Below are 23,943 nucleotides of genomic sequence, written 5' to 3'. Positions count from 1 at the left end.
GACTAGGATCACAGTCGGCCATTTTTACATCAACCTAGATAGAGCAGTGGGCCACGCCAAGGTAGCATATGAGAGATTACTTCAACCCGATACAACCTATCCAGAAAATTATTTTCGTCGGCAATTAAGATGCGCAAGAGTCTCTTCCTCACTATTGCAAAATCCGTGAAAAAGCATGACAATTGGTTTAAGTTGAGAAGGAGCGCATATCGCGGAGAGAGAGAGCATTCAGGCTCAGTTCTTTTGGTGGCTTCTCCGAGAAGCTGCCCTCCCCCCAGCTTTCTGGGAAAGCCGCCCCCAAAATTTATAAAGGCTTCCGAAATGATCTAGCGTAGACTAGTCCAGAAGCCTCCCTAAATTTTTGGAGCGGCTTCTCCAGGAAGCTGGGGGGAGGGCAGCTTCTCGGAGAAGCCGCCAAAAGAACTGAGCCTCAGTGTGCTTCAGAAGTGGTTTGCCATTACTCCCAACCTTGATGAGTATTGGAAATCAAAGGTGTTGTGGCAAACAAAAACATGTTGCATGATCTTGCTTTACATGATCATTGACGATGGGCAAGATATGAAAGAAGAGAACTTTCAGTACATCTCCAGCGGAGATCCTATCGAGTCAGAACAAGATGAAAAAGGGATATAGAGGTTTCTCTCAGCATATCAACGCATCGAGAAGCGAGAAATGCAAGCTCTCCGAGATGATCTCATCGCCGGCTAATCCACATCAATTTATGTGTTTTTTTACTTTATTTGTACCATTCGTGCTATTCATTTATTTGAACGGTGACATCTGGTTGACGTCGAATAATTTGGTTTGTAAACATAAATTTTATTCTTTCCTAATCATGTTGTTTGACCCCATCGATCGGTTTGCATGTGTTTAGCTTTGAACAATTTGGTTTGAAAAAATAGAAAGTTAATTATAGAAAATAGGTTAGAAACTGTTTTTATGAGGAGTAAATATGAAAGAGTCTGAAATATAAGGAATCGTAGTTCGATCCAACTTTTTCACAGCAATTTTCTTTTTGGAAACGTGATGCATGTGCTAAAAAGGAAGATGCATGAGGGCAGCTGTCCAACTAGATTTGGATAAAACTTTTGACATATGCATGCCATATTATGGTCCCATTAATATGTCTTTCTCTCAAAAGCTGATTTGGTTTTTCTCTCTTTCTCTCACATTTTCACTCAGTTTTCACTTTATGGCTGAAGAGGCTGCCTCCTGATGAACAGGCTGCCTCCTTATCCAAACCTAATTTGGACCACTCGAACCAAGATAAATCTGTGAGGCAACATCCCTGGGGCTATGCATTGGTCATGCCCTGAGGAGCAAAGTAGTGCTCCCGTGTCACCCATCAAAAGCAAATGCATGAGGAGCAAAGTAGTGCTACCGTGTCACCCATCAGTAGAAAAGGAATGGCGAAACTTAGAAAAATCGAGTCGCTCACCGCACACACATGGGCAGAGGTCGACACAGATCGCCGGAGGGGGAGGTTGCGTGCTGTCCCCAGGCTGGTATCCGGTTGCCGTCGCCACCGCCACGTTCCTCCCTTCCAGCCACCGAAGTGCCCAACCACCACTCTACTTACCTTCAAACACGCACCTCCATCGGCTCGGTAGCCAGTCGCTTCCCTTTTGCCACCACGCGTGCTTGTTGACGTCCCCTCGATCACTAGCTCGAAGGAGGCTCGCACGTACGGAGTAGCTAGCTAGCGATCCATGGCGCCGCGGTTCCTGGCGTGCTTCGGCAGGGGCAGCGCGACGGCCTCGGCGCCCGACCCGGCGGAGGAGCTGGCCCCGGGGCCGGTGCTGGTGGAGCTCTTCTCCTCGCAGGGTTGCGCGGCGTCTCCCGACGCGGACGCCGTGGCGGCGCGGCTGGCGCAGGACTCGGCCGGCGGCGTGGTGGTGCTGGGGTTCCACGTCGACTACTGGGACTACCGCGGCTGGAAGGACCCCTTCGCCTCCAGCGCCTGGACGGTGCGGCAGAAGGCCTACGTGGAGGCGCTCCGCCTCGACACGCTCTTCACGCCGCAGGTCGTCGTGCAGGGCCGGGCCGACTGCGTCGGCACCGAGCACGACAAGCTCGCGCAGGCCGTTCGCGACGCGCCCAAGTACCCATCGCCCGCCTTCAAGGTACGCACGCATGCACGACATCTCGATCGTGTTCTTTCTACTCCGATATGCCACCGGCAGGTCTCAACCATGTTCTGCTCTGCTCCGCATGCAGGTGACGTTCCAGCGGCCGAACCCGACGACGCTGCAGGCGTCCTTCACGGGCCCGCTCCGCGCCCGCGTGGAGGGCGGCGGGAGCGTGATGGTGGCGCTGTACGAGAGCGGCGTGGTCACCGACTGCGGCCGCGGCGAGAACAAGGGCAAGACACTGCTCAACGACCACGTGGTGCGCAGGCTCGAGAAGCTGGCCGCCGTGCGCGACGGCGCCTCCGCCAAGAAGACCGTCTCCGGGTCCGTACAGTTCCCGCTCTGGGACGGCTTCCGGCCCACCAAGTGCGGCGTCGTCGTCTTCGTCCAGAACGCCGCGCTGCAGGTGCTCGGCGTCCAGCACTTGGACCTGCCCGACAAAGTCTGATCGGGGTGCTCGCGCGCCAGCTTGCCGACCGTTCAGGGGGAGTTGCGAACTCGCATGTGCCTGCCACTATTCTTTGTGGAGTTTGATTCGCGTGCTGTGTTGTTGAGTACGTATGAGATTATTGGATGGCTGGGAGATGGAATGATGGACACATCAGGAGGGGGGAGAATTGTTCAGGAATTGCATGTATAATCTGATTTCTGCACAATGAGAAATGGAGGCCCTTTCTGTTTTTTTTTTTTTTTGTCCCTACACATCCGACAACAGTCAGGTAACAATAACATGAACACTAGAACAGCATAATAATAAGAAAACAAAGAAGACATTTCTACGGGGGGAAAGGCCCCTTCTCTTCATAATCTCTATTGCGTAAATAAGTGGAGTCATTTTCTTTTTTTATTATTTGTGAATACATCGGGAGAAATAGAGTCATTGTCTTGTTTATTTGTCTCGCGTGTGCTTGCAGCAGGGAAGATCAGCCACTCAGACAGCCAACCGATGGATTGGCCACCAAGCAGGGCCGGGCCAGTAAAATCCGAGGTCCTGTGCGAAAATTTAAAATGGGCCCCTATCTCAAAACTAATGAACAATTATAACATCTGTGTATATATGTTTTAAGTGGACGTCCAAGCTGAAAAATTACTCTTGACACCCGTAGATTTTGAACTCCTGAAAGTAGGTATAGTTTGATTTATAAATGCAGCTTTTCTAATATTCAGTGCTAATAAAATTAATAGTTAAGTATTTGCATATCATAGGCATCAACCATCAAGCAGAATACAAAAAAGACAAAGAAAAGATAGTAACAGGAAGCGCTTTCTAATATTCAGTGCTAATAAAATTAACAGTTAAGTATTTTTGTACGGTATATTATAGGCATCAATCATCAAGCAGAATACAAAAAGGACAAAAAAATATAGTAACAGGAATCTCCTTGGTTCGTGATTCGAACTTGCAACCTCCTGGTTAAATATAATTAAGCGCGCGTGCAACCAACTGAACAGAGCTAGTTTCATGATCTCCATCTGAAGTAAAATTCTATACTCTATATAGAAGGCCCATTTCAAAATTCTGGGCCCCCAAAATTTCAGGGCCCTGTGCGGCCGCACAGGCCGCACTCCCGTCTGCCCGGGCCTGCCACCAAGGTAGGTCTAGAGCCGTCTCGTGATTTACAAAAAATCTCTCACCCGTGTATCGCAAATACTCCCACGTCTAACAAAATTTGTCTTAACTTTGTCTAAATTTAGTTTTATAGGATAGATGAAGCATATATTATTGCAACAAATTTTCACAATATTTTTTAGAACATGTTACAAAAAAAATGCAAATAAATTGCATCTTTGAAATAGTAATGCAACACATCGGTAGTTGTGCAACAATTTTTCACAATATCTTTTTGATGAAGATATAGAGGCATGGAGCGCATGAGGTCACCATCACCATGGACGAAGCATATGAGATTACCATGGACGAAATTGAAGCCTCCCTCATTGTTGCACAGTGAGTGTCGATATTGCCGCTTCCCTAGCAACACAGGGTAAAATGCTAGTGTATTATAAACATTGGAATTCAAATAGAACTGCGACTACTGATTTCCAACATCATTCCATGTACTCGTTGGACCAAATCATCCTAGATTCCACTGCAAGTTGAGTTGTCACGCAGTTCATGATGCACATGGAGAAAATCAACCAAGTCTTGCGCGGTCTAGGCTCGGTATCAACCAACTCATCCTGAAATTCCTAGCCTTGGTCATACACGTTGTCATCGCGCTCCTCCTCAACAATCATGTTGTACATGATCACACAAGCAGTCATGACCTCCCATAATGTCTCCTTGCTCAATGTTCTAGCAGGGTGCCAAACAATACCTCAACAAGATTGTAGCACACCAAATGCCCGCTCCACATATTTCCTACAAGTATCTTGTTCTTTAGAAAACCTACTATCTTTCTCGTCTTTATGTTTGTGGATTGTGTTTACAAATATGGACTAGCGAGGATAAATACCATCGGTTGGATAGTAACCTTTGTCATAGTGGTGTCCATTGATATCATAGTTGACCTTTGGAGCATTATCTTTTGCAAGTTGAGTGAACACCAGATATCGATTGGGCACACTAGTGTCATTGTTAGAGCCTGCCATGCCAAACAAAGAGTGCCAAATTCAGAGATCTTGAGAAGCAGCCGCCTCAAGAACTATGTGCACCCTTCCGCATGGCCATGGTATTTCCCCTGCCATGCGAATGGAATATTCTTGCATTCCTGATACGTCTCCGACGTATCGATAATTTCTTATGTTCTATGCCATATTATTGATGATACCTACATGTTTTATGCACACTTTATGTCATATTCGTGCATTTTCTGGAACTAACCTATTAACAAGATGCCGAAGTGCCGGTTCCTATTTTCTCGCTGTTTTTGGTTTCAGAAATCCTAGTAACGAAATATTCTCGGAATTGGACGAAACGAAGATCCAGGGGCCTATTTTTCCACGGAGCTTCCAGAAGACCGAGGAGCATACGAAGTGGGGCCACGAGGTGGTGACACCACAAGGCGGCGCGGCCAAGGAGGGGCCCGCGCCGCCCTATGGTGTGGGCCCCTCGTCAGGCCCCCGACTCTGCCCTTCCGCCTACTTAAAGCCTCCGTCGCGAAACCCCTGAGGCGAAAAACCACGATACGGAAAACCTTCCGAGCCGCCGCCATCGTGAAGCCAAGATCCGGGGACAGGAGTCTCCGTTCCGGCACCTGCCGGAGCGGGGAAGTGCCCCCGAAGGCTTCTCCATCGACACCGCTGCCATCTCCACCGCCATCTTCATCACCGCCGCTGCTCCCATGAGGAGGGAGTAGTTCTCCATCGAGGCTCGGGGCTGTACCGGTAGCTATGTGGTTCATCTCTCTCCTATGTACTTCAATACAATAATCTCATGAGCTGCCTTACATGATTGAGATTCATATGATGATGCTTCTAATCTAGATGTCATTATGCTAGTCAAGTGAGTTTTACTTATGTGATCTCCGGAGACTCCTTGTCCCACGTGTGTAAAGGTGACAGTGTGTGCACCGTGTGGGTCTCTTAGGCTATATTTCACAGAATACTTACTCACTGTTATGAAGGGCGTAGTGAAGTGCTTATTTTTATCTATTTATGATTGCAATGTGTTTTGTATCACAATTTATCTATGTGCTACTCTAGTGATGTGTTATTAAAGTAGTTTATTCCTCCTGCACGGTGTAATGGTGACAAGTGTGTGCATCCGTGTTAGTACTTGGCGTATGCTATGATCATGATCTCTTGTAGATTGTGAAGTTAACTATTGCTATGATTGTATTGATATGATCTATTCCTCCTACGTGGCGTGAAGGTGACGAGTGTGCATGCTATGTTAGTACTTGGTTTAGTCGTGTTGATCTTTCTTGCACTCTAAGGTTATTTAAATATGAACATTGAATTGTGGAGCTTGTTAACTCCGGCATTGAGGGTTCGTGTAATCCTACGCAATGTGTTCATCATCCAACAAGAGTGTAGAGTATGCATTTATCTATTCCGTTATGTGATCAATGTTGAGAGTGTCCACTAGTGAAAGTCTAATCCCTAGGCCTTGTTCCTAAATATCGCTATCGCTGCTTGTTTACTCGTTTTACTTGCGTTACTACTGCTGCGTTACTACTGCTTGTTTACTGTCCTGGGCAAAGCACTTTTCTGGTGCCGTTGCTACTACTTATTCATACCATCTATATTTCACTATCTCTTCGCCGAACTAGTGCACCTATTAGGTGTGTTGGGGACACAAGAGACTTCTTGCTTTGTGGTTGCAGGGTTGCATGAGAGGGATATCTTTGACCTCTTCCTCCCTGAGATCGATAAACCTTGGGTGATCCACTTAAGGGAAACTTGCTGCTGTTCTACAAACCTCTCGCTCTTGGAGGCCCAACACTGTCTACAAGAATAGAAGCTCCCGTAGACATCAAGCACTTTTCTGGCGCCGTTGCCGGGGAGGAAAGGTAAAAGGCTCTCATACTCCGGTCCCAGGCATAAGTACTTTTCTGGCGCCGTCGTGTGTGTGCTCGAAGCTATTTCCTTTAGATCCTACAATTGCATCTTTTTGTTTCTTGTTTACACTAGTTTGGCATAATGGACAACAATGAGCTTCTTATTCTATTTCCTGATTTAAAACATGGATTGTTTGATGCGAAAAATAAAAAAACCTATGAAATCTTATTTGCATGCTGGTAGTAATATTAGTATGAACGCTTTGAACACCATTGTTGCTAATAATATAGAAAGTTCTAAGCTTGGGGAAGCTGGTTTTCATGATCTTTTTAGTCCCCCAAGCATTGAGGAGAAAATTTACTTTGATGATACTTTGCCTCCTACACTTGATGAGAATAATAATGATAGCTACTTTGTTGAATTTGCTCCCGCTATTACTAATAAAATTGATTATGCTTATGTGGAGAGCAATAATTTTATGCATGAGACTCATGATAAGAATGCTTTATGTGATAGTTATATTGTTGAGTTTGCTCATGTTGCTACTGAAAGTTATTATGAGAGAGGAAAATATGGTTGTAGAAATTTTCATGTTACTAAAACACCTCTCTATGTGCTGAAATTTTTGAAGCTACACTTGTTTTATCTTCCTATGCTTGTTACTTTGCTCTTCATGAACTTGTTTATTTACAAGATTCCTATGCATAGGAAGCATGTTAGACTTAAATGTGTTTTGAATTTGCCTTTTGATGCTCTCTTTTGCTTCACATACTATTTCTTGCGAGTGCATCATTAAAACTGCTGAGCCCATCTTAATGGCTAAAAAAAGGAACTTCTTGGGAGATAACCCATGTGTTATTTTGCTACAGTACTTTGTTTTATATTTGTGTCTTGGAAGTTGTTTACTACTGTAGCAACATCTCCTTATCTTAGTTTTGTGTTTTGTTGTGCCAAGTAAAGTCTTTGATAGTAAAGTAAGTACTAGATTTGGATTACTGCGCAGTTCCAGATTTCTTTGCTGTCACGAATCTGGGTCTACCTCCTTGTAGGTAGCTCAGAAAATTAAGCCAATTTACGTGCATGATCCTCAGATATGTACGCAACTTTCATTCAATTTGAGCATTTTTATTTGAGCAAGTCTGGTGGCCTAATAAAATTCATCTTTACGGACTGTTCTGTTTTGACAGATTCTGTCTTTTATTTCGCATTGCCTCTTTTGCTATGTTGGATGAATTTCTTTGATCCACTAATGTCCAGTAGCTTTATGCAATGTCCAGAAGTGTTAAGAATGATTGTGTCACCTCTGAACATGTGAATTTTTATTATGCACTAACCCTCTAATGAGTTGTTTCGAGTTTGGTGTGGAGGAAGTTTTCAAGGATCAAGAGAGGAGTATGATGCAATATGATTAAGGAGAGTGAAAGCTCTAAGCTTGGGGATGCCCCGGTGGTTCACCCCTGCATATTCTAAGAAGACTCAAGCGTCTAAGCTTTGGGGATGCCCAAGGCATCCCCTTCTTCATCGACAACATTATCAGGTTCCTCCCCTGAAACTATATTTTTATTCCGTCACATCTTATGTACTTTGCTTGGAGCGTCGGTTTGTTTTTGTTTTTTTGTTTTGTTTGAATAAAATGGATCCTAGAATTCACTTTGTGGGAGAGAGACACGCTCCGCTGTAGCATAGGGACAAATATGTCCTTAGGCTCTACTCATAGTATTCATGGCGAAGTTTCTTCTTCGTTAAATTGTTATATGGTTGGAATTGGAAAATACTACATGTAGTAACTCTAAAATGTCTTGGATAATTTGATACTTGGCAATTGTTGTGCTCATGTTTAAGCTCTTGCATCATATACTTTGCACCCATTAATGAAGAAACACTTAGAGTTTGCTAATTTGGTTTGCATATTTGGTTTCTCTAGAGTCTAGATAACATCTAGTATTGAGTTTTGAACAACAAGGAAGACGGTATGGAGTCTTATAATGTTTACCATATGTCTTTTATGTGAGTTTTGCTGTACCGTTCATCCTTGTGTTTGTTTCAAATAACCTTGCTAGCCTAAACCTTGTATCGAGAGGGAATACTTCTCATGCATCCAAAATACTTGAGCCAACCACTATGCCATTTGTGTCCACCATACCTACCTACTACATGGTATTTATCCGCCATTCCAAAGTAAATTGCTTGAGTGCTACCTTTAAAATTCCATCATTCACCTTTGCAATATATAGCTCATGGGACAAATAGCTTAAAAACTATTGTGGTATTGAATATGTACTTATGCACTTTATCTCTTATTAAGTTGCTTGTTGTGCGATAACCATGCTTCGGGGACGCCATCAACTATTCCTTGTTGAATATCATGTGAGTTGCTATGCATGTCCGTCTTGTCCGAAGTAAGAGAGATCTACCACCTTCATGGTTGGAGCATGCATATTGTTAGAGAAGAACTTTGGGCCGCTAACTAAAGCCATGATTCATGGTGGAAGTTTCAGTTTTGGACATATATCCTCAATCTCATATGAGAATAATAATTGTTGCCACATGCTTATGCATTAAAGAGGAGTCCATTATCTCGTTGTCTATGTTGTCCCGGTATGGATGTCTAAGTTGAGAATAATCAAAAGCGAGAAATCCAAAATGCGAGCTTTCTCCTTAGACCTTTGTACAGGCGGCATGGAGGTACCCCATTGTGACACTTGGTTAAAACATGTGCATTGCAAAGATCCGGTAGTCCAAGCTAATTAGGACAAGGTGCGGGCACTATTAGTATACTATGCATGAGACTTGCAACTTGTAAGATATAACTTACATAACTCATATGCTTTATTACTGCCGTTGACAAAATTGTTTCATGTTTTCAAAATAAAAGCTCTAGCACAAATATAGCAATCGATGCTTTCCTCTTCGAAGGACCATTCTTTTACTTTTATGTTGAGTCAGTTCACCTATCTCTCTCCACCTCAAGAAGCAAACACTTGTGTGAACTGTGCATTGATTCCTACATATTTGCATATTGTACTTGTTATATTACTCTATGTTGACAATTATCCATGAGATATACCTGTTACAAGTTGAAAGCAACCGCTGAAACTTAATCTTCCTTTGTGTTGCTTCAATACCTTTACTTTGATTTATTGCTTTATGAGTTAACTCTTATGCAAGACTTATTAATACTTGTCTTGAAGTACTATTCATGAAAAGTCTTTGCTTTATGATTCACTTGTTTACTCATGTCATTACCATTGTTTTGATCGCTGCATCCACTACATATGTTTACAAATAGTATGATCAAGATTATGATGGCATATCACTTCAGAAATTATCTTTGTTATCGTTTTACCTCGCTCGGGACGAGCAGAACTAAGCTTGGGGATGCTTGATACGTCTCCGACGTATCGATAATTTCTTATGTTCTATGCCATATTATTGATGATACCTACATGTTTTATGCACACTTTATGTCATATTCGTGCATTTTCCGGAACTAACCTATTAACAAGATGCCGAAGTGCCGGTTCTCGTTTTCGCTGTTTTTGGTTTCAGAAATCCTAGTAACGAAATATTCTCGGAATTGGACGAAACGAAGACCCGTGGGCCTATTTTTCCACGGAGCTTCCGAAGACCGAGGAGCATACGAAGTGGGGCCACGAGGTGGCGACACCACAAGGCGGCGCGGCCAAGGGGGGGCCCGCGCCGCCCTATGGTGTGGGCCCCTCGTCAGGCCCCCGACTCTGCCCTTCCGCCTACTTAAAGCCTCCGTCGCGAAACCCCCGAGGCGAAGAACCACGATACGGAAAACCTTCCAGAGCCGCCGCCATCGCGAAGCCAAGATCTGGGGGACAGGAGTCTCTGTTCCGGCACCCCGCCGGAGCGGGGAAGTGCCCCCGAAGGCTTCTCCATCGACACCGCTGCCATCTCCACCGCCATCTTCATCACCGTTGCTGCTCCCATGAGGAGGGAGTAGTTCTCCATCGAGGCTCGGGGCTGTACCGGTAGCTATGTGGTTCATCTCTCTCCTATGTACTTCAATACAATAATCTCATGAGCTGCCTTACATGATTGAGATTCATATGATGATGCTTGTAATCTAGATGTCATTATGCTAGTCAAGTGAGTTTTACTTATGTGATCTCCGGAGACTCCTTGTCCCACGTGTGTAAAGGTGACAGTGTGTGCACCGTGTGGGTCTCTTAGGCTATATTTCACAGAATACTTACTCACTGTTATGAAGGGCGTAGTGAAGTGCTTATTTATATCTCTTTATGATTGCAATGTGTTTTGTATCACAATTTATCTATGTGCTACTCTAGTGATGTGTTATTAAAGTAGTTTATTCCTCCTGCACGGTGTAATGGTGACAAGTGTGTGCATCCGTGTTAGTACTTGGCGTATGCTATGATCATGATCTCTTGTAGATTGTGAAGTTAACTATTGCTATGATTGTATTGATATGATCTATTCCTCCTACGTGGCGTGAAGGTGACAGAGTGTGCATGCTATGTTAGTACTTGGTTTAGTCGTGTTGATCTTTCTTGCACTCTAAGGTTATTTAAATATGAACATTGAATTGTGGAGCTTGTTAACTCCGGCATTGAGGGTTCGTGTAATCCTACGCAATGTGTTCATCATCCAACAAGAGTGTAGAGTATGCATTTATCTATTCTGTTATGTGATCAATGTTGAGAGTGTCCACTAGTGAAAGTCTAATCCCTAGGCCTTGTTCCTAAATATCGCTATCGCTGCTTGTTTACTCGTTTCTATCGCGTTACTACTCGCTGCGTTACTACTCGCTTGTTTACTCGTCCTGGGCAAAGCACTTTTCTGGTGCCGTTGCTACTACTTATTCATACCACCTGTATTTCACTATCTCTTCGCCGAACTAGTGCACCTATTAGGTGTGTTGGGGACACAAGAGACTTCTTGCTTTGTGGTTGCAGTGTTGCATGAGAGGGATATCTTTGACCTCTTCCTCCCTGAGATCGATAAACCTTGGGTGATCCACTTAAGGGAAACTTGCTGCTGTTCTACAAACCTCTGCTCTTGGAGGCCCAACACTGTCTACAAGAATAGAAGCTCCCGTAGACATCAATTCCCAATGCATGCAATCTATGCTTCCAAGCATATCAGGGAATTCTCGAGACTCGTTGATTGACAACGCCATAAAGTGTTAAAAGCATTTCGTTGCCTCAAGTATACCTCTGCAAAAACTTGAACTACTGCTTTGCATAACCTATACATTGTCTTAAGGCAAGTGAACTCGCTCATGCGAATGTACTCGTCCACTAGGTCACCGGATCCTCCGTACGCGAGCATCCTAATAGTTGTAGTGCATTTCTGAAAAGAAGTAAAACCAAGTTTACATGTGGCATCCTTTTTCAAATTGAAGTAGTCATCATAGCACCTCACTCTGTGCACAATTCTCAGAAAAAAGTTTTATTGACATCCGAAAACGCCGCTGAAAACATGGTACCCTCAACAAGGGATCAGTCCGGTGAAAGTAGTCCCGCCAGAGTTGCTCATGGCCGGCCTCTCGATTGTTGTCCCTTGACGGACCGCGTCCCTTGTGAAAGGGTATTTCTCCCGTAATGATATTGTGTGTGTTTGTTAACAACATAAAGATGTTTAACCGTGTGCTTACACAAGTTAACAAGGTCTTGCTTGAGTAAATCACCATAACAATCACTTCCGAAGGATCAATATAAACCTAGGTCTTGTAGAAAAAAAAACATATATACTACTCCAGTATTCTAGATCGAAGGTATGTGTGGCCGGATGTGTGGCTATGTCCAAGAGAAATTAAAATAGATAGACGGTAGGAGAAAAAAATGTGTTACTCCTAACAACTATATTTTAGAAAATACATGCTAGCCCCCACAATGTAAACTACTCCCTGTCACCCTAAATATTTTTTGCAGATTTAGTCTAAATATAGGCTAAAGTGTACCTAGATTCGTGGAACCTGCGACAAATATTTAGAGCACCCGGGTCCATGAAAACTTCAATAGGTTCGTCATATAAAATTAGCACCATGTAAGAGTGCAAGAAATCATAAGATATGTTTCCACATTTGTTTGGAAATCATTAATCGCTTAGAAGCTAATTGTTTTATACCGTATTCCAATGGTGAGCTGGATTCTATGTAGAGAAGGAAGAACCGCATGTTTCCCCTAAATTAGTGGAAAAAGTATGCATTGCATTTTGCTACGCACTGAATTGAGATGTATTTCATGTATCTTTATTTTCTTGCAATAGTGATAATAAAGTTGACAGATACAAAACTATGTTTTTAACGATTCAGCATTTATGAATAAAATAAATATATATACATAGAAAACAGCAAATGGAATAAAATGATTTTATTCATGTCTTTCTCTTATTATTCCCATAATCAAGAGCATTACATCCTTCCATTTCTACCTCTCTCAAGAAGTCTTTATAAGACGGCAGTATTTAGCATTCTTCACAGCACATAACATTGTTCTAGCGAAGCTAAGGAGTATTACACCAAGATACGCGATATTGCTGTGGTAGCGAAGCACTGTAATGGATGCAAGGATTGCAGGTGTTTTCGTACTGGTGCTTCTGTTCCTAGGAAATCCAACTTCAGCAGGTGTGTTTTTTTTTTCCTTTGTTGCGCCCTTAAGTATATGTCATAGGATTGGAGAAAACTGTGCCGAGTACAAATTCAATTCTACACACTATGATTTTATGGCTGTTTTACGGGCATGTACATAACCTTCACATTGTGTTCATATTTTCCACAGAGCGTTGCATCGAAGACGGTGAGGATGGAATGATCTTTTGCATTAATTTTCTTTGTAGGTTGACTTGTGCTGACTTAGCGAAACACCGGGGTGGCTATAAAAAAGCTTCTCGGTGCAATGGCCACAATTGTGATTGCACGATTTGCTTCGCTCAGTAAAATTATGAGTATTGGTCTATTGGATAAGGATGTCTACTATGTATTTCAAGAAAAAATATGGTGTCCCTGAAAAAGGAAATAAATAATACAATATCTTGTATTGTCTGTGTAATGTTTGTTTGTCAACTACTCAAACGTTTTTTTTATTGTTCTAAAGGACAACCTTCATAACATTTTATTGATTAGAAGTCTAGTTTGTACTATTATTGAAATGCAGTTGTACCGAACCAAGATTCCTCAGAAGAGAGGCAACAAAGAAGTTATTGTATTACCACTGAAGATTATGACTAAATCGGTGGATATTTCACAAAAAAAAAGAACACTTAATACAAATGCGCAAACAAATCTTGAGCCAGGCCGCTAACTCATTGGGGCCAAGGCGAGGGCATCTCTCCCCCGCCATATGGGCCGGTCATGAGGAGATCCACGAGATGGGGAACAAGGGCATACTGAGCGATCGTTTGCATCCTAGTAAAATGCGTCCGGTACCACCTCCAGCGGGGCGATGCATAGTGACCGGATCGTCCGCGGCGACGCATACGTGGCCCAAATATGCGCCAGGTTTGTGTCTCTACGGACGCTGTGCGGACGCAGCGGTCGTCCGCTCGGTCCTCGCATGGGTCCGCCTGGCAGGGGCACAGCTGCTTCGTCTTCCGTGGCATTACTTACGGGCGGCACGCTGCAGCCTTTCCAGGGCCGCGTTAATGGTGCGCCTCGACTTTCCAGGGCCGCGTTAATGGCGCAGTGGCAGGACATTGAAGACGAGATGGTGTCCGAGCCTCTTAAAGGGACGTTGTCGGCACCCGTTTCCCTGACCACACCATTCCCAGCGCCCACACTATCCACCCGACCGACGCCATGGGGAAGAAATGTTGTCCGTTCCGCAAGACTAAGAACGACCATGAGGCTAGCGGCTCGTGGTCCGGTAAGAAGCCACGGGTCGGGCGGTACGTCCGCGTCGAGCTCGCGTGCCGGCTTTCGGAGGAAAACCGGTCGGTACCATGGCCGGAGGCAAACCTGCCTGGAGGGGGCTGGTACCTCAACTCGAGGCGCGTGTCGGTCCCCCCGTGCCGCGCGAGGGCCGAGAGCGGCGGGACGAGGTGCGCCGCCACCGACCGATCTTGCCGTCGGATCTCCGGGAAGATCAGGCGTACGCGTTCAACTCCTACAACTAGATCTCTTTCGGGATGTGGGAGTTCGACGCGCGCCGCCTCCTGGCTACATCGGCGACGTCGACTACTTCGACCGCGAGATCGCCGCGGAAGAACAAGAGAACGACCAGGAGGACGCGGACATGGCAGAGTACGACCACGATGACGGTGGGCCGGCGTGGGATCCGGAGACCTAGCCGCCGGACATTACCGAGGAGGAGGCCATTGCCATGGCACTGGCCAACAGCGAGCTCGACGAGCTGGCTTTGTGGGACGGGCTCGCAATCCAGCTCCGCGAGTCCGCGCTCGCGCAAGGGAGGCCGGCGACTCCTCCGGCCACGCCGACGCGTTCTAACGACCGCGCTCCGGCAGCTGCTCCGGCCTAGGATCCCTGGCCACCTTCACTACAGCCTCCTGCGCAGGCCACGGCCTGGCCGCAGTTGCCGTAGCCTACTCTACCTCCTCCATCGTCGGCGTACTAGCTTCCATGGCCGACGCCGGAGTTCATCGACCTCGTCAGCGACGACCCTACTTTTACCACGCTTTTATGACATTTCTATGTTTTTTATTAATGTAAATTATGACTTATGAATGGAAAAAAAATTATGCATTGTGCTGCTGGAGCCATCCCGACGCAAACGAACGCGGATGATTTCGACCATTTTAACCGATGCGCCCGTTTGGGCATCCGAAATACATCGCCCTGTTGGAGATGCCTATTCTTTTTTTTTTTTTTTTTTTGACATAATGGAGATGCCTATTCTCAACCTCAGCCAGCTCAAGATCATGGAGCGGGGATCGTCCGGCCGGAGGTGGGATGCTGCAACCCCTTGCTCTTCTGCACGGGAGCAAGTTGAATCCTTAGTTGGCTTAAACAGGACAAAAGATGACGCCTTGCTTTCCTTCAACGCCCATGGGTACTTCCTGCATCTGTAATCTGGAACAAACTGGGCTCGGCATGAAAATTGCTTCTTCCTCTGACTTGCACCTTGATTTGCCACTGATGTGAAGAGGAAGAGAGCCTGCAGTTTCAGAACCTGAAAATAACCACGCAACAACTTTTGTCATCTCTAGAGCTCATCATCATCAGAACTTCTATGATATACAGCTAGAAATCAGTGCGAGGTCCGAATTACTGCAGTTTCTTAACTGACAGCAAAGTATGTAATATATGCCGCTGTCTAGAGCTCACCATCATTTGATCTGCATACATACACCTCTCTGAATTTCATCCTCTGTCTTCTTCTTCGTCGTATCTAGTTACCAACACCAAAGGATCACCTAGTTTTCTGTTGACTATAAGAACACTGATGGAGGGCATACCATTCATGATTATAAGAACGCTTATGTAATAATGTGGTGCATAAAGGTTTACATGATCGCGCTTACCAGATTGAGACAAAACTGAAAAATGCCAGCATATGAATACACGAAGCAAAGCTGACGATATATATTGGGGGTGGCATTGACGGCGACTGGAGCTGTCCTCTTACTCTGTTTTTGCTCTCCTAGTTTTATCCAGTAGCAGAACAGCGCCGTTTCAGAACCTGAAACCGCCGGGCTTGTTTCCTCGCCGAAGGAGGCTAGCTGAATTGGCTCTCCGGCGCTGGTAAGAAGAGCAAAGGGTTGCAGCATCCCGCTTCCGGCGCGGACAATCCTCGCTCCATGATCTTGAGCTGACAGAGGTGGAGAATACCGTTGCCCTTTACTCCATCTTGTTGAATGCTTTTATAGCTGCTATGAGGGTGGATTATCTTTTTTTAATGAAGGAAAGTGTTTTTTTCTAAGGGAGAAGCAAAGTGGATCCTTAATTTGTTGGCTTTAAACACGACAAAAGATGATGCTTTTCTTTTCTTTTCTTTTGTTGTTATTTTTTATGAGAAGATGCCTTGCTTTTCTTTTCTTTCCTTTCTTTTGATGGGAAGATACCTTGCTTTTCTTTTCTTTCTTTTTCTTATGGTGGGGAAGATGCCTTGCTTTTCTTGAATAGCTGGCAACCAACATCATTCAGTCTTCTTTTTTTCGAATGAGCGCACATGATTATCTTGAACAGGAGCAAGGTATAATTTTTTCGAGAGCACTTAGAAGGCGTGCCTTATCTTTATATCTTTACAGAAGGCAGAAACTTATTTACGGTAACCCTTTTGGCAAGAAGAAACTCCCGAACAAGTTCACGGAATTTCTCGCCGACCGGGAGCTGGTTGGGATGAACCAGAGCAAGTTGCAACTTTTGCTGGTGGCCCATGAAGGTCTCGTTCGACGGGCAAGAGAAGATGTACCTCCACATGGGCCGAGAGAAGTTCGCCCATGGAGGTCGACTTCTTGGTGAACTTCCTCTACGAAGACGATGGAGAGATGACCGTCAAGGTGTTCAACGATGAGTCTTTCAGTATGCACTACCACAGTGACGACTCAGATGACGATGGGAACGAAGAAGCGAGGGCCAGTAGAAGCTCTAGTCTACATTTTTATGCCCTCTCTTGGTATCTACCAAGGTTTCTAGATGTTTTTCGTCTGCCGCTTTAATGTTTTTTATGTAAAAGCGACGAAGCATCTCTAAAATCATGAATAAAGTATTTATTTTAAATTAAAAAAAATTGGCGGTCGCGTTTGGGGACGCGGGTGGAACGCGGATTTCTAACGGACCGTATGGTGCCCGGACTCAATCGTTGGCCCTCGGCTGCTGCACGGAGATTCGCCTCGCAGGCCTACCCTCAAGCTCGTTGACCCCTATTCTCTGGCACATACAAGTAGCTACCGAGGTCATACCACTAACAAATACATGGAAGGGACTGCCACTCTGCCAGCCTCCCCCACCTCGCTGTCCTTGCACTCTGCAACCACGTACGATGGTGTCCTCCCCACGTTCTCTGCAGGTCCGTTTCTGAGCCCCAAAATCAAGCCTTGTTTCGTTCATTATATTATGGCATCTTTAGCGGCGCCACGCAAATGGATGACCACGCGGTTAGAAAATGCTTCGGTATCCCAGCCCAACAACGAACGACGCATAGTGTCCGACACGTCCGTCCAAATGCAAATGCGGCTCAAATATGCGACATGTTTGAGTCTGCACGGACACTACGGCGTAGGTGTCCACATCGAGTTCGTGCGCCGCCTCTGGGAGGAAAATCGGCCAGTGACATGGCTGGATGCGAGTCTGCCTGGAGGAGGCTGGTACCTCAACTCCAGGCGCGTGTCGGACCCTCCCGTACCACGTGAGGGCCGAGAGCACCGTGACGAGGTGTGTTGCCGCCGAGCCATCCTGCCGACCAATCTCCGAGAAGACCCGGCGTACGCGCTCAACGCCTACAACTGAAACTCCTTCGGGACGTGGGAGTTCGACGCGCGTCACCGAGCGGGGTACCTCGGCGACTTCGACTACTTCGACCGCGAACTCGCCGTGGACAACGACGACGACGAGGGCGAGTACGACGACAATGACGTGGACGAGGACGAGGGCGTCGAGGACGACGATGCCACTAAGGCCGGGTACGAGGCCTCATCGGATGACCATGTCCAAGGCGGAGACAACGGCCACGACGATGACGGCCCGACATGGGATCCGAAGACCTAGCCGCCGGACATTAGTGAGGAGGAGGCCATTGCCATCGCAATGGTCAATAGCGAGCTCGACCAGCTCGCTATGTCGAATAGCCTCGCCGTCCATCTTCGTGAGTCCTCACTGGCGTAGGGGAGGCTGGCGACTCTTCCGGCCACGCCGATGCGTACGAACACGTGCTTGCCGTCTGATGCTCCTTTGATAGCCTAGGATCCGTGGCCGCCTTCACCGCAGACTGCCCTTCCTCCTCCACCGCCGGTGTACCAGCTCCCATGGCGAATGCCGGAGTTCATCGAACTCGTCAGTGACGACGAGCATTAGTTCGTACCTAGGTTTTAGCAGGCCTTGTTGGCCTATGGTTTTTAAATGGAGAAAAAAGATTATGCGTCGGGCCGCTGGGATACCCCTAGACGCAAACAGATGCACGATCGATTTCGATCCTGATGCAAAAGGATGTTTCACGTCCGTTTTAGCGTATTAGCGTCCGATATGATATGCGCCCGTTGGAGATGCCCTTACCGCTCATGCAGTTTTTTTTTTGAAACCTACCGCTCATGCAGTTCAGGCTCTGGTGTTAAGAAATCTTGAGCAAATCAGGCTCTATTTGCAACAAGTACACCCGAATTTTTTTAATACAATATTTTAACACCGTATGATTCTCCTTGACCTTTTTTTCCTTTCTACAATCAACTGGTTTGACCTAATTCAAATCTCAAGCTTTTAGTACATTTCAGAAAAAAGGAGATTGGTGATTTGTAGTTTCAGACTTCAACCGTTTGTTGTTAGATTCTCAAGAGAGAGAACTAACACACATTAATACATTAAAACCATAGACCATCCTTGATTCATATCATATTTCATGTTAGGGTTGGGTTTGTGTGCGGAGGGGATGAGGCTTACCAGCGCGCCCCCCTCTTCATACGCCGGAGGCAGCCGAGGGGGTGGCACGCTTGGCAATGTCATTAATTTCATTGGTAGAGGTGGACGGTGGCCGCTAGGCAGGCGAGACATCGCCATTAACGTGGCGCAAACTGCCGAAACGATGTCACCTCACCAATACTGGTTATCCGCTGAGAAGACTCATCGAGCGAGGGTTTATTTTTGATTAAGTCATTAGATCGATCACACCGCTGCAGCAGATACATCCTGAGGCCCTACTTGGCCATATCTACACCTTGACAGAGCCGTGGCCACCCAGGTTTGGTTGATGACAATCTCCGTGAGGTGCGAAGAAACCAATGGTACTAGCATGGCAATATACATGTCACACGGCCACCTTCTGGAATGTATCCCCAAGCACTACCTCAAGGTTCTAATTAACACATTATTCGAGCAAGGTATCTTCAGACCCTATCAAAAGGATCTTTCTTTCCTAGCAAATGTATCCATTGTCCGTGCTTTGAAAGGCTAGATCCTTTATCTGGCAAGGTATCCTCACGTGTCATCTAAGTTATCCTTCTTAGAACTTGAGATCATTTTTTCCACTAGTTATCCTCAAGCACTATCGAAATGATCAATTCTATATGCTAGATGAAAGTATATGTTTGGCATGGAGGATAGCATTTTGCACGGTATCCTCACGCTTTGGCATAGGTATCCGTAAAAGGAACAAATAACAATGTATCCCCAAGTATTATCTAAAGGATCCACCAGCACTATCTACAACATACAATCGGTGTACGAACGGTTCATTTCAACTTAGTAACCCATTTTCAGGAATGTATCCCCAAGCACTATCTAAAGGATCTGAGTAGCATATTATTTGAGCAAGGTAACCTTGCGCCCCATCAAAAGGATCTTCTTTCCTTGCAAGTGTATCCATTTTCTGTGCTTGGAAGGTCAGATCCGTTTTCCGGTAAGTTCTTCTCACGTGTCATATAAGGTATCTTTTTTCGAACTTGGGATCATTTTTACCGCAATGTATCCTCAAGCACCATCGAAAGGATCAATTCTCTATGCTATATGAAAGTATATGTTTGGCACGTGAGGATAGTATTTTCCACGGTATCCTCACACTTTATCTGTGTGATCCATTTTCCAAGGACTATCTAAACGATCCCCAAGCATTATCTAAAACATATATTCGGCATGCACACGGTTCGCCTGAACTTAGGATCCCTTTTAAAAGAATGTATCCCCACGAACTATCTAAAGGATCCAAGTAACACATTATTCAAGCAAGGTATCCTCACACCCCATCAAAAGGAGCTTTTTTCCTAGCATGTGTATCCATAGTCCATGCTTGGAAGGTTAGATCCTTTATCCGGCAAGGTATCATTTGGTGTCATCTAAGGAATCTTTTTTCCGAACTTGGGATCATTTGTACCGCAAGGTATCCTCTAGCACTATCGATAGCAAAGTACATGCTTGGCACGTAAGATACTATTTTTTACGGTATCCTCACGCTTTATCATAGTGGTCCATTTTGCAAGCAATATCTCAAGGATCCCCAAGAACTATCAAAAAGATATATTTGGTGTACACACGGTTCGTCCAAACTTAGGATTCCTCTTATTAAAAAATGTATCCCCACACACTATCTAAAGGATCCAAGTAACACATGATTCGAGCATGGTATCATCACGCCGTATCAAAAAGGATATTGTTTCCTTGCAAGTGTATCATTAGATATTGCAAGGTATCCTCGCGCGTCACTCAGTTATCCTTGCACAAATTTGGGATCATTTTTACCACTAGGTATCCTCAAGCACTATTGAAAGGATCAATTCTATATGCTAGATGAAAATATATGTTTGGCACGTAGGATAGTATTTTGCATGGTATCATCACGCTTCATCATTATATATCTAAAGGATCCACAAGCACCATCTAAAAGATAACTTCGGTGTACACACGTTCCTCCTTGGATCCATTTTCCAATAATGTATCCCCACGCACTATCTAAAGGATCCAGCTAACCTTCTTCCTAGCAAGGTATCCTCGCATCCTATCAAAAGGATCTTATTTCATAGCAAGTATATCCATAGTTTGTGCTTGGCAGGTTAGATCGTTCTTTCCGGCAAGGTTTCCTCGCGTGTCACCTATGGTATCCTTTTTCCAAACTTGGGATCATTTTTTATCACAAGGTATCATGAAGCACTATCGAAAGGATCAATTCTATATGCTATATGAAAGTATATGTTTGTCACGTAGGATAGTATTTTGCACGGTATCCTCACGATTTGCCATATGTATCCGTCAAAGGAATGGAGAACAATGTATCCCCAAGCATTATCTAAAGGATCCACAAGTACTCTCTACGAGATATATTCGGCGTACAAACGGTTCATTTGAACTTAGTATCCCGTTTCAAGGAATGTATCCCAAGCACTATCTAAAGGATCTGAGTAACACATTATTTGAGTAAGGTAACCTTGCGCCCCATCAAAAGGATCTTCTTTCCTTGCAAGTGTATCCATTGTCCGTGTTTGGAAGGTCAGATCCGTTTTCTGGTAGTTATTCTCGCGTGTGTCATATATGGTATCGTTGTTTCGAACTTGGGATCATTATTACCGCAATGTATCCTCAAGCACCATCGAAAGGATCAATTCTCTATGTATCCTCAAGCACCATCGAAAGCACAACTTGACGCTTAGATATCCTCGTTAAAAGGTTAAGAACTTAAACAAACCAATTGGTATGTTACTAGGGTGAGACGGAAAGGGGCGATACATAACTTTAAACTTTAAATAAGGTCTCCTGGATATTTATTTTTCAGTATCTGAAGAACTTTATGAAGGTCCGAACAAAATTTACATGTATATAGTAGCAAAAAATATAACGAGTATTTCTTATTCAGGGCAAAAATTTAAAATGTCAAAGCCTAAGGCTGAAATTACAGATTAATACGTACATGCTAACACTATACTAGACGTGGAGTGGTAGGCACCGGCAAGGTACATCCATAGACGTGTGTGTCAGAGGCTTGTACCTTGATGTCGGAACCTTGTACCAGAAATTGTACAACTTTCCTGCTATCTACTAAGGCACTACAGTGTGTACTCCTAGCTATCAGTTGCTCTACATAGCTCACCTGGTAGATACTAGCTTGAGTGGGCCCCTTGGTCAACATGCAGTAGTAATCTTGAAGAATCTGCAACGGTGAAGATAGGGTCAAGGCGCCCTAACGTCCGCTCGATTGAAATATCGACGCGGGTGGGAGAAATGCCTCCAATGCCACCATGTTGCGCCATACCCCAAATAACTGATCCGGCGCTTTTGCCTAACGCGGTTTGCGGACGCGACTAGAGATGCTCTAAAATAGCTTCTTTGTAAATGAGCAACGTTGTCGGAGGTTGCATTGAAGGGGTCAGCAATCAATGGCTTGTGACAAGGCGGGGTACGCGTGGGACTGTGTCACCGGGAGGAATATTGTGATGTGACCAATGGTAGGATCATGTAACTGAGATGTGGACATGGTCCTGATGGGGCCACTTGTCGTCGCGAACTCGTCATCAGATAACCACCTTCATTCGGTAATATGTGCATAGTCTGGCTGCTCAAACAATCTATTATTTGGAGAAGCAATACAACAAACAACATTGTTGGTGTTAAAACCAAACAAATATAATGTTTAATACGGAGTACACACAAAAGGTATGTTTGAAACCATCCAACTTGTTTAGTTTCATATATTCCACGCGATAATTTTAACTAGTGCGGGTCTATTCCATATACAACTGTATACGTTGGCTTTATTGAAAAGAAAAGTGTCAAATGGAGTATGAGTGATAGAAAGTGGAGCTATTATAATTTTCTTTGTGATAGTTAGCTAGGAGTGGCTAAGTGTGGGCACTGCCTGGCCGGTCTACATAAAGGACCCATGCAATCGTTTTGTATAACAGTGAGCTGTATCAGTATCAGTAAATAAATAAAAAATGAGTGAGGGTTAAGAAGTGAGCAGCTCACTTGGTTAGGCAAGTGAATGTACAACCTAGTTACCTAGATTTAAGTTCTCCTAAACGTAGATTTAGAATTTTATTGTTTAAAAAGTTTAGCTTACAGGCTTTTCATGCCGCATTCCTTTCAGAAAGGAAAAAAGAGGGCTAATCTAGCTAAACTAGACCTAACTAAGTCCCCAAAGGTTGTATTCGCAAAAAAAAGTCCCCAAAGGTTTCAGACAAGTAAAAGAAATTACTTCTGGTGTAGGCTGACTATCAAATATACTTGCACGCAACCATTTTAGAGAAAAACTCGGTCCTGCACCAGCGCCGACAGTCTCCCCCACCCGCACTACGTGAGCCTCCGGCAACCACCAATATCCTCCGCCGACACCCACAACTTCCGTCGCCCCCTACTCCGACTAGCTTGCCAGTCGATGTCGTCACTGGAATTGCGGGCTGTTCTACCGATGTTGTCGTCGAAAACTCCAACCGACAACCTCCGAGCCCCTCCGTCGACTTCTATTGTCTCATAGCCCCGTAGCCGTGGTTCAATCATACATTCATGTCGCACGGCATATGGTTGCCGCCACACCCGTACATCGTCGTTTCGTCGTCATCGAGTCTGACGCGTCCATGAATATGGTGGAGGCCGAGCCAGTCTCCGCACAAGCTATTGCGTAGGAGCACGTACTGTCGGGTCTTCCCCTTCTCATCGCTACGACGCACCCATGGCGTTCGGCACAATGCCAACAAGGTATTTGTTTGCCCTTTTTCTTCTTGTGAATGAGGTAGGAGATATGTGACGGTGTGTTCACTTAACTTGATTTGAAATTCATAGTTATGTGAAGAA

At 45.0% G+C, this 23,943-nt stretch overlaps 1 protein-coding gene across 1 annotated transcript; it reads left to right on the top strand.

Moving 5' to 3' along the window:
- Window positions 1-1,709: 1,709 nt before the first annotated feature.
- On the top strand, window positions 1,710-2,811 carry LOC124679019. Its single transcript, XM_047214853.1, has 2 exons — window positions 1,710-2,123; window positions 2,218-2,811. The coding sequence occupies exons 1-2, from the start codon at window positions 1,710-1,712 to the stop codon at window positions 2,575-2,577; spliced, it is 774 nt and encodes a 257-aa protein (XP_047070809.1). The 3' UTR covers window positions 2,578-2,811.
- The last annotated feature ends 21,132 nt before the right edge of the window (window positions 2,812-23,943 follow it).

Source organism: Lolium rigidum, chromosome 7, assembly GCF_022539505.1.
Source record: "Lolium rigidum isolate FL_2022 chromosome 7, APGP_CSIRO_Lrig_0.1, whole genome shotgun sequence".
NCBI lineage: Eukaryota > Viridiplantae > Streptophyta > Magnoliopsida > Poales > Poaceae > Lolium > Lolium rigidum.
This window is presented reverse-complemented; position numbering and strand designations above follow the sequence as displayed.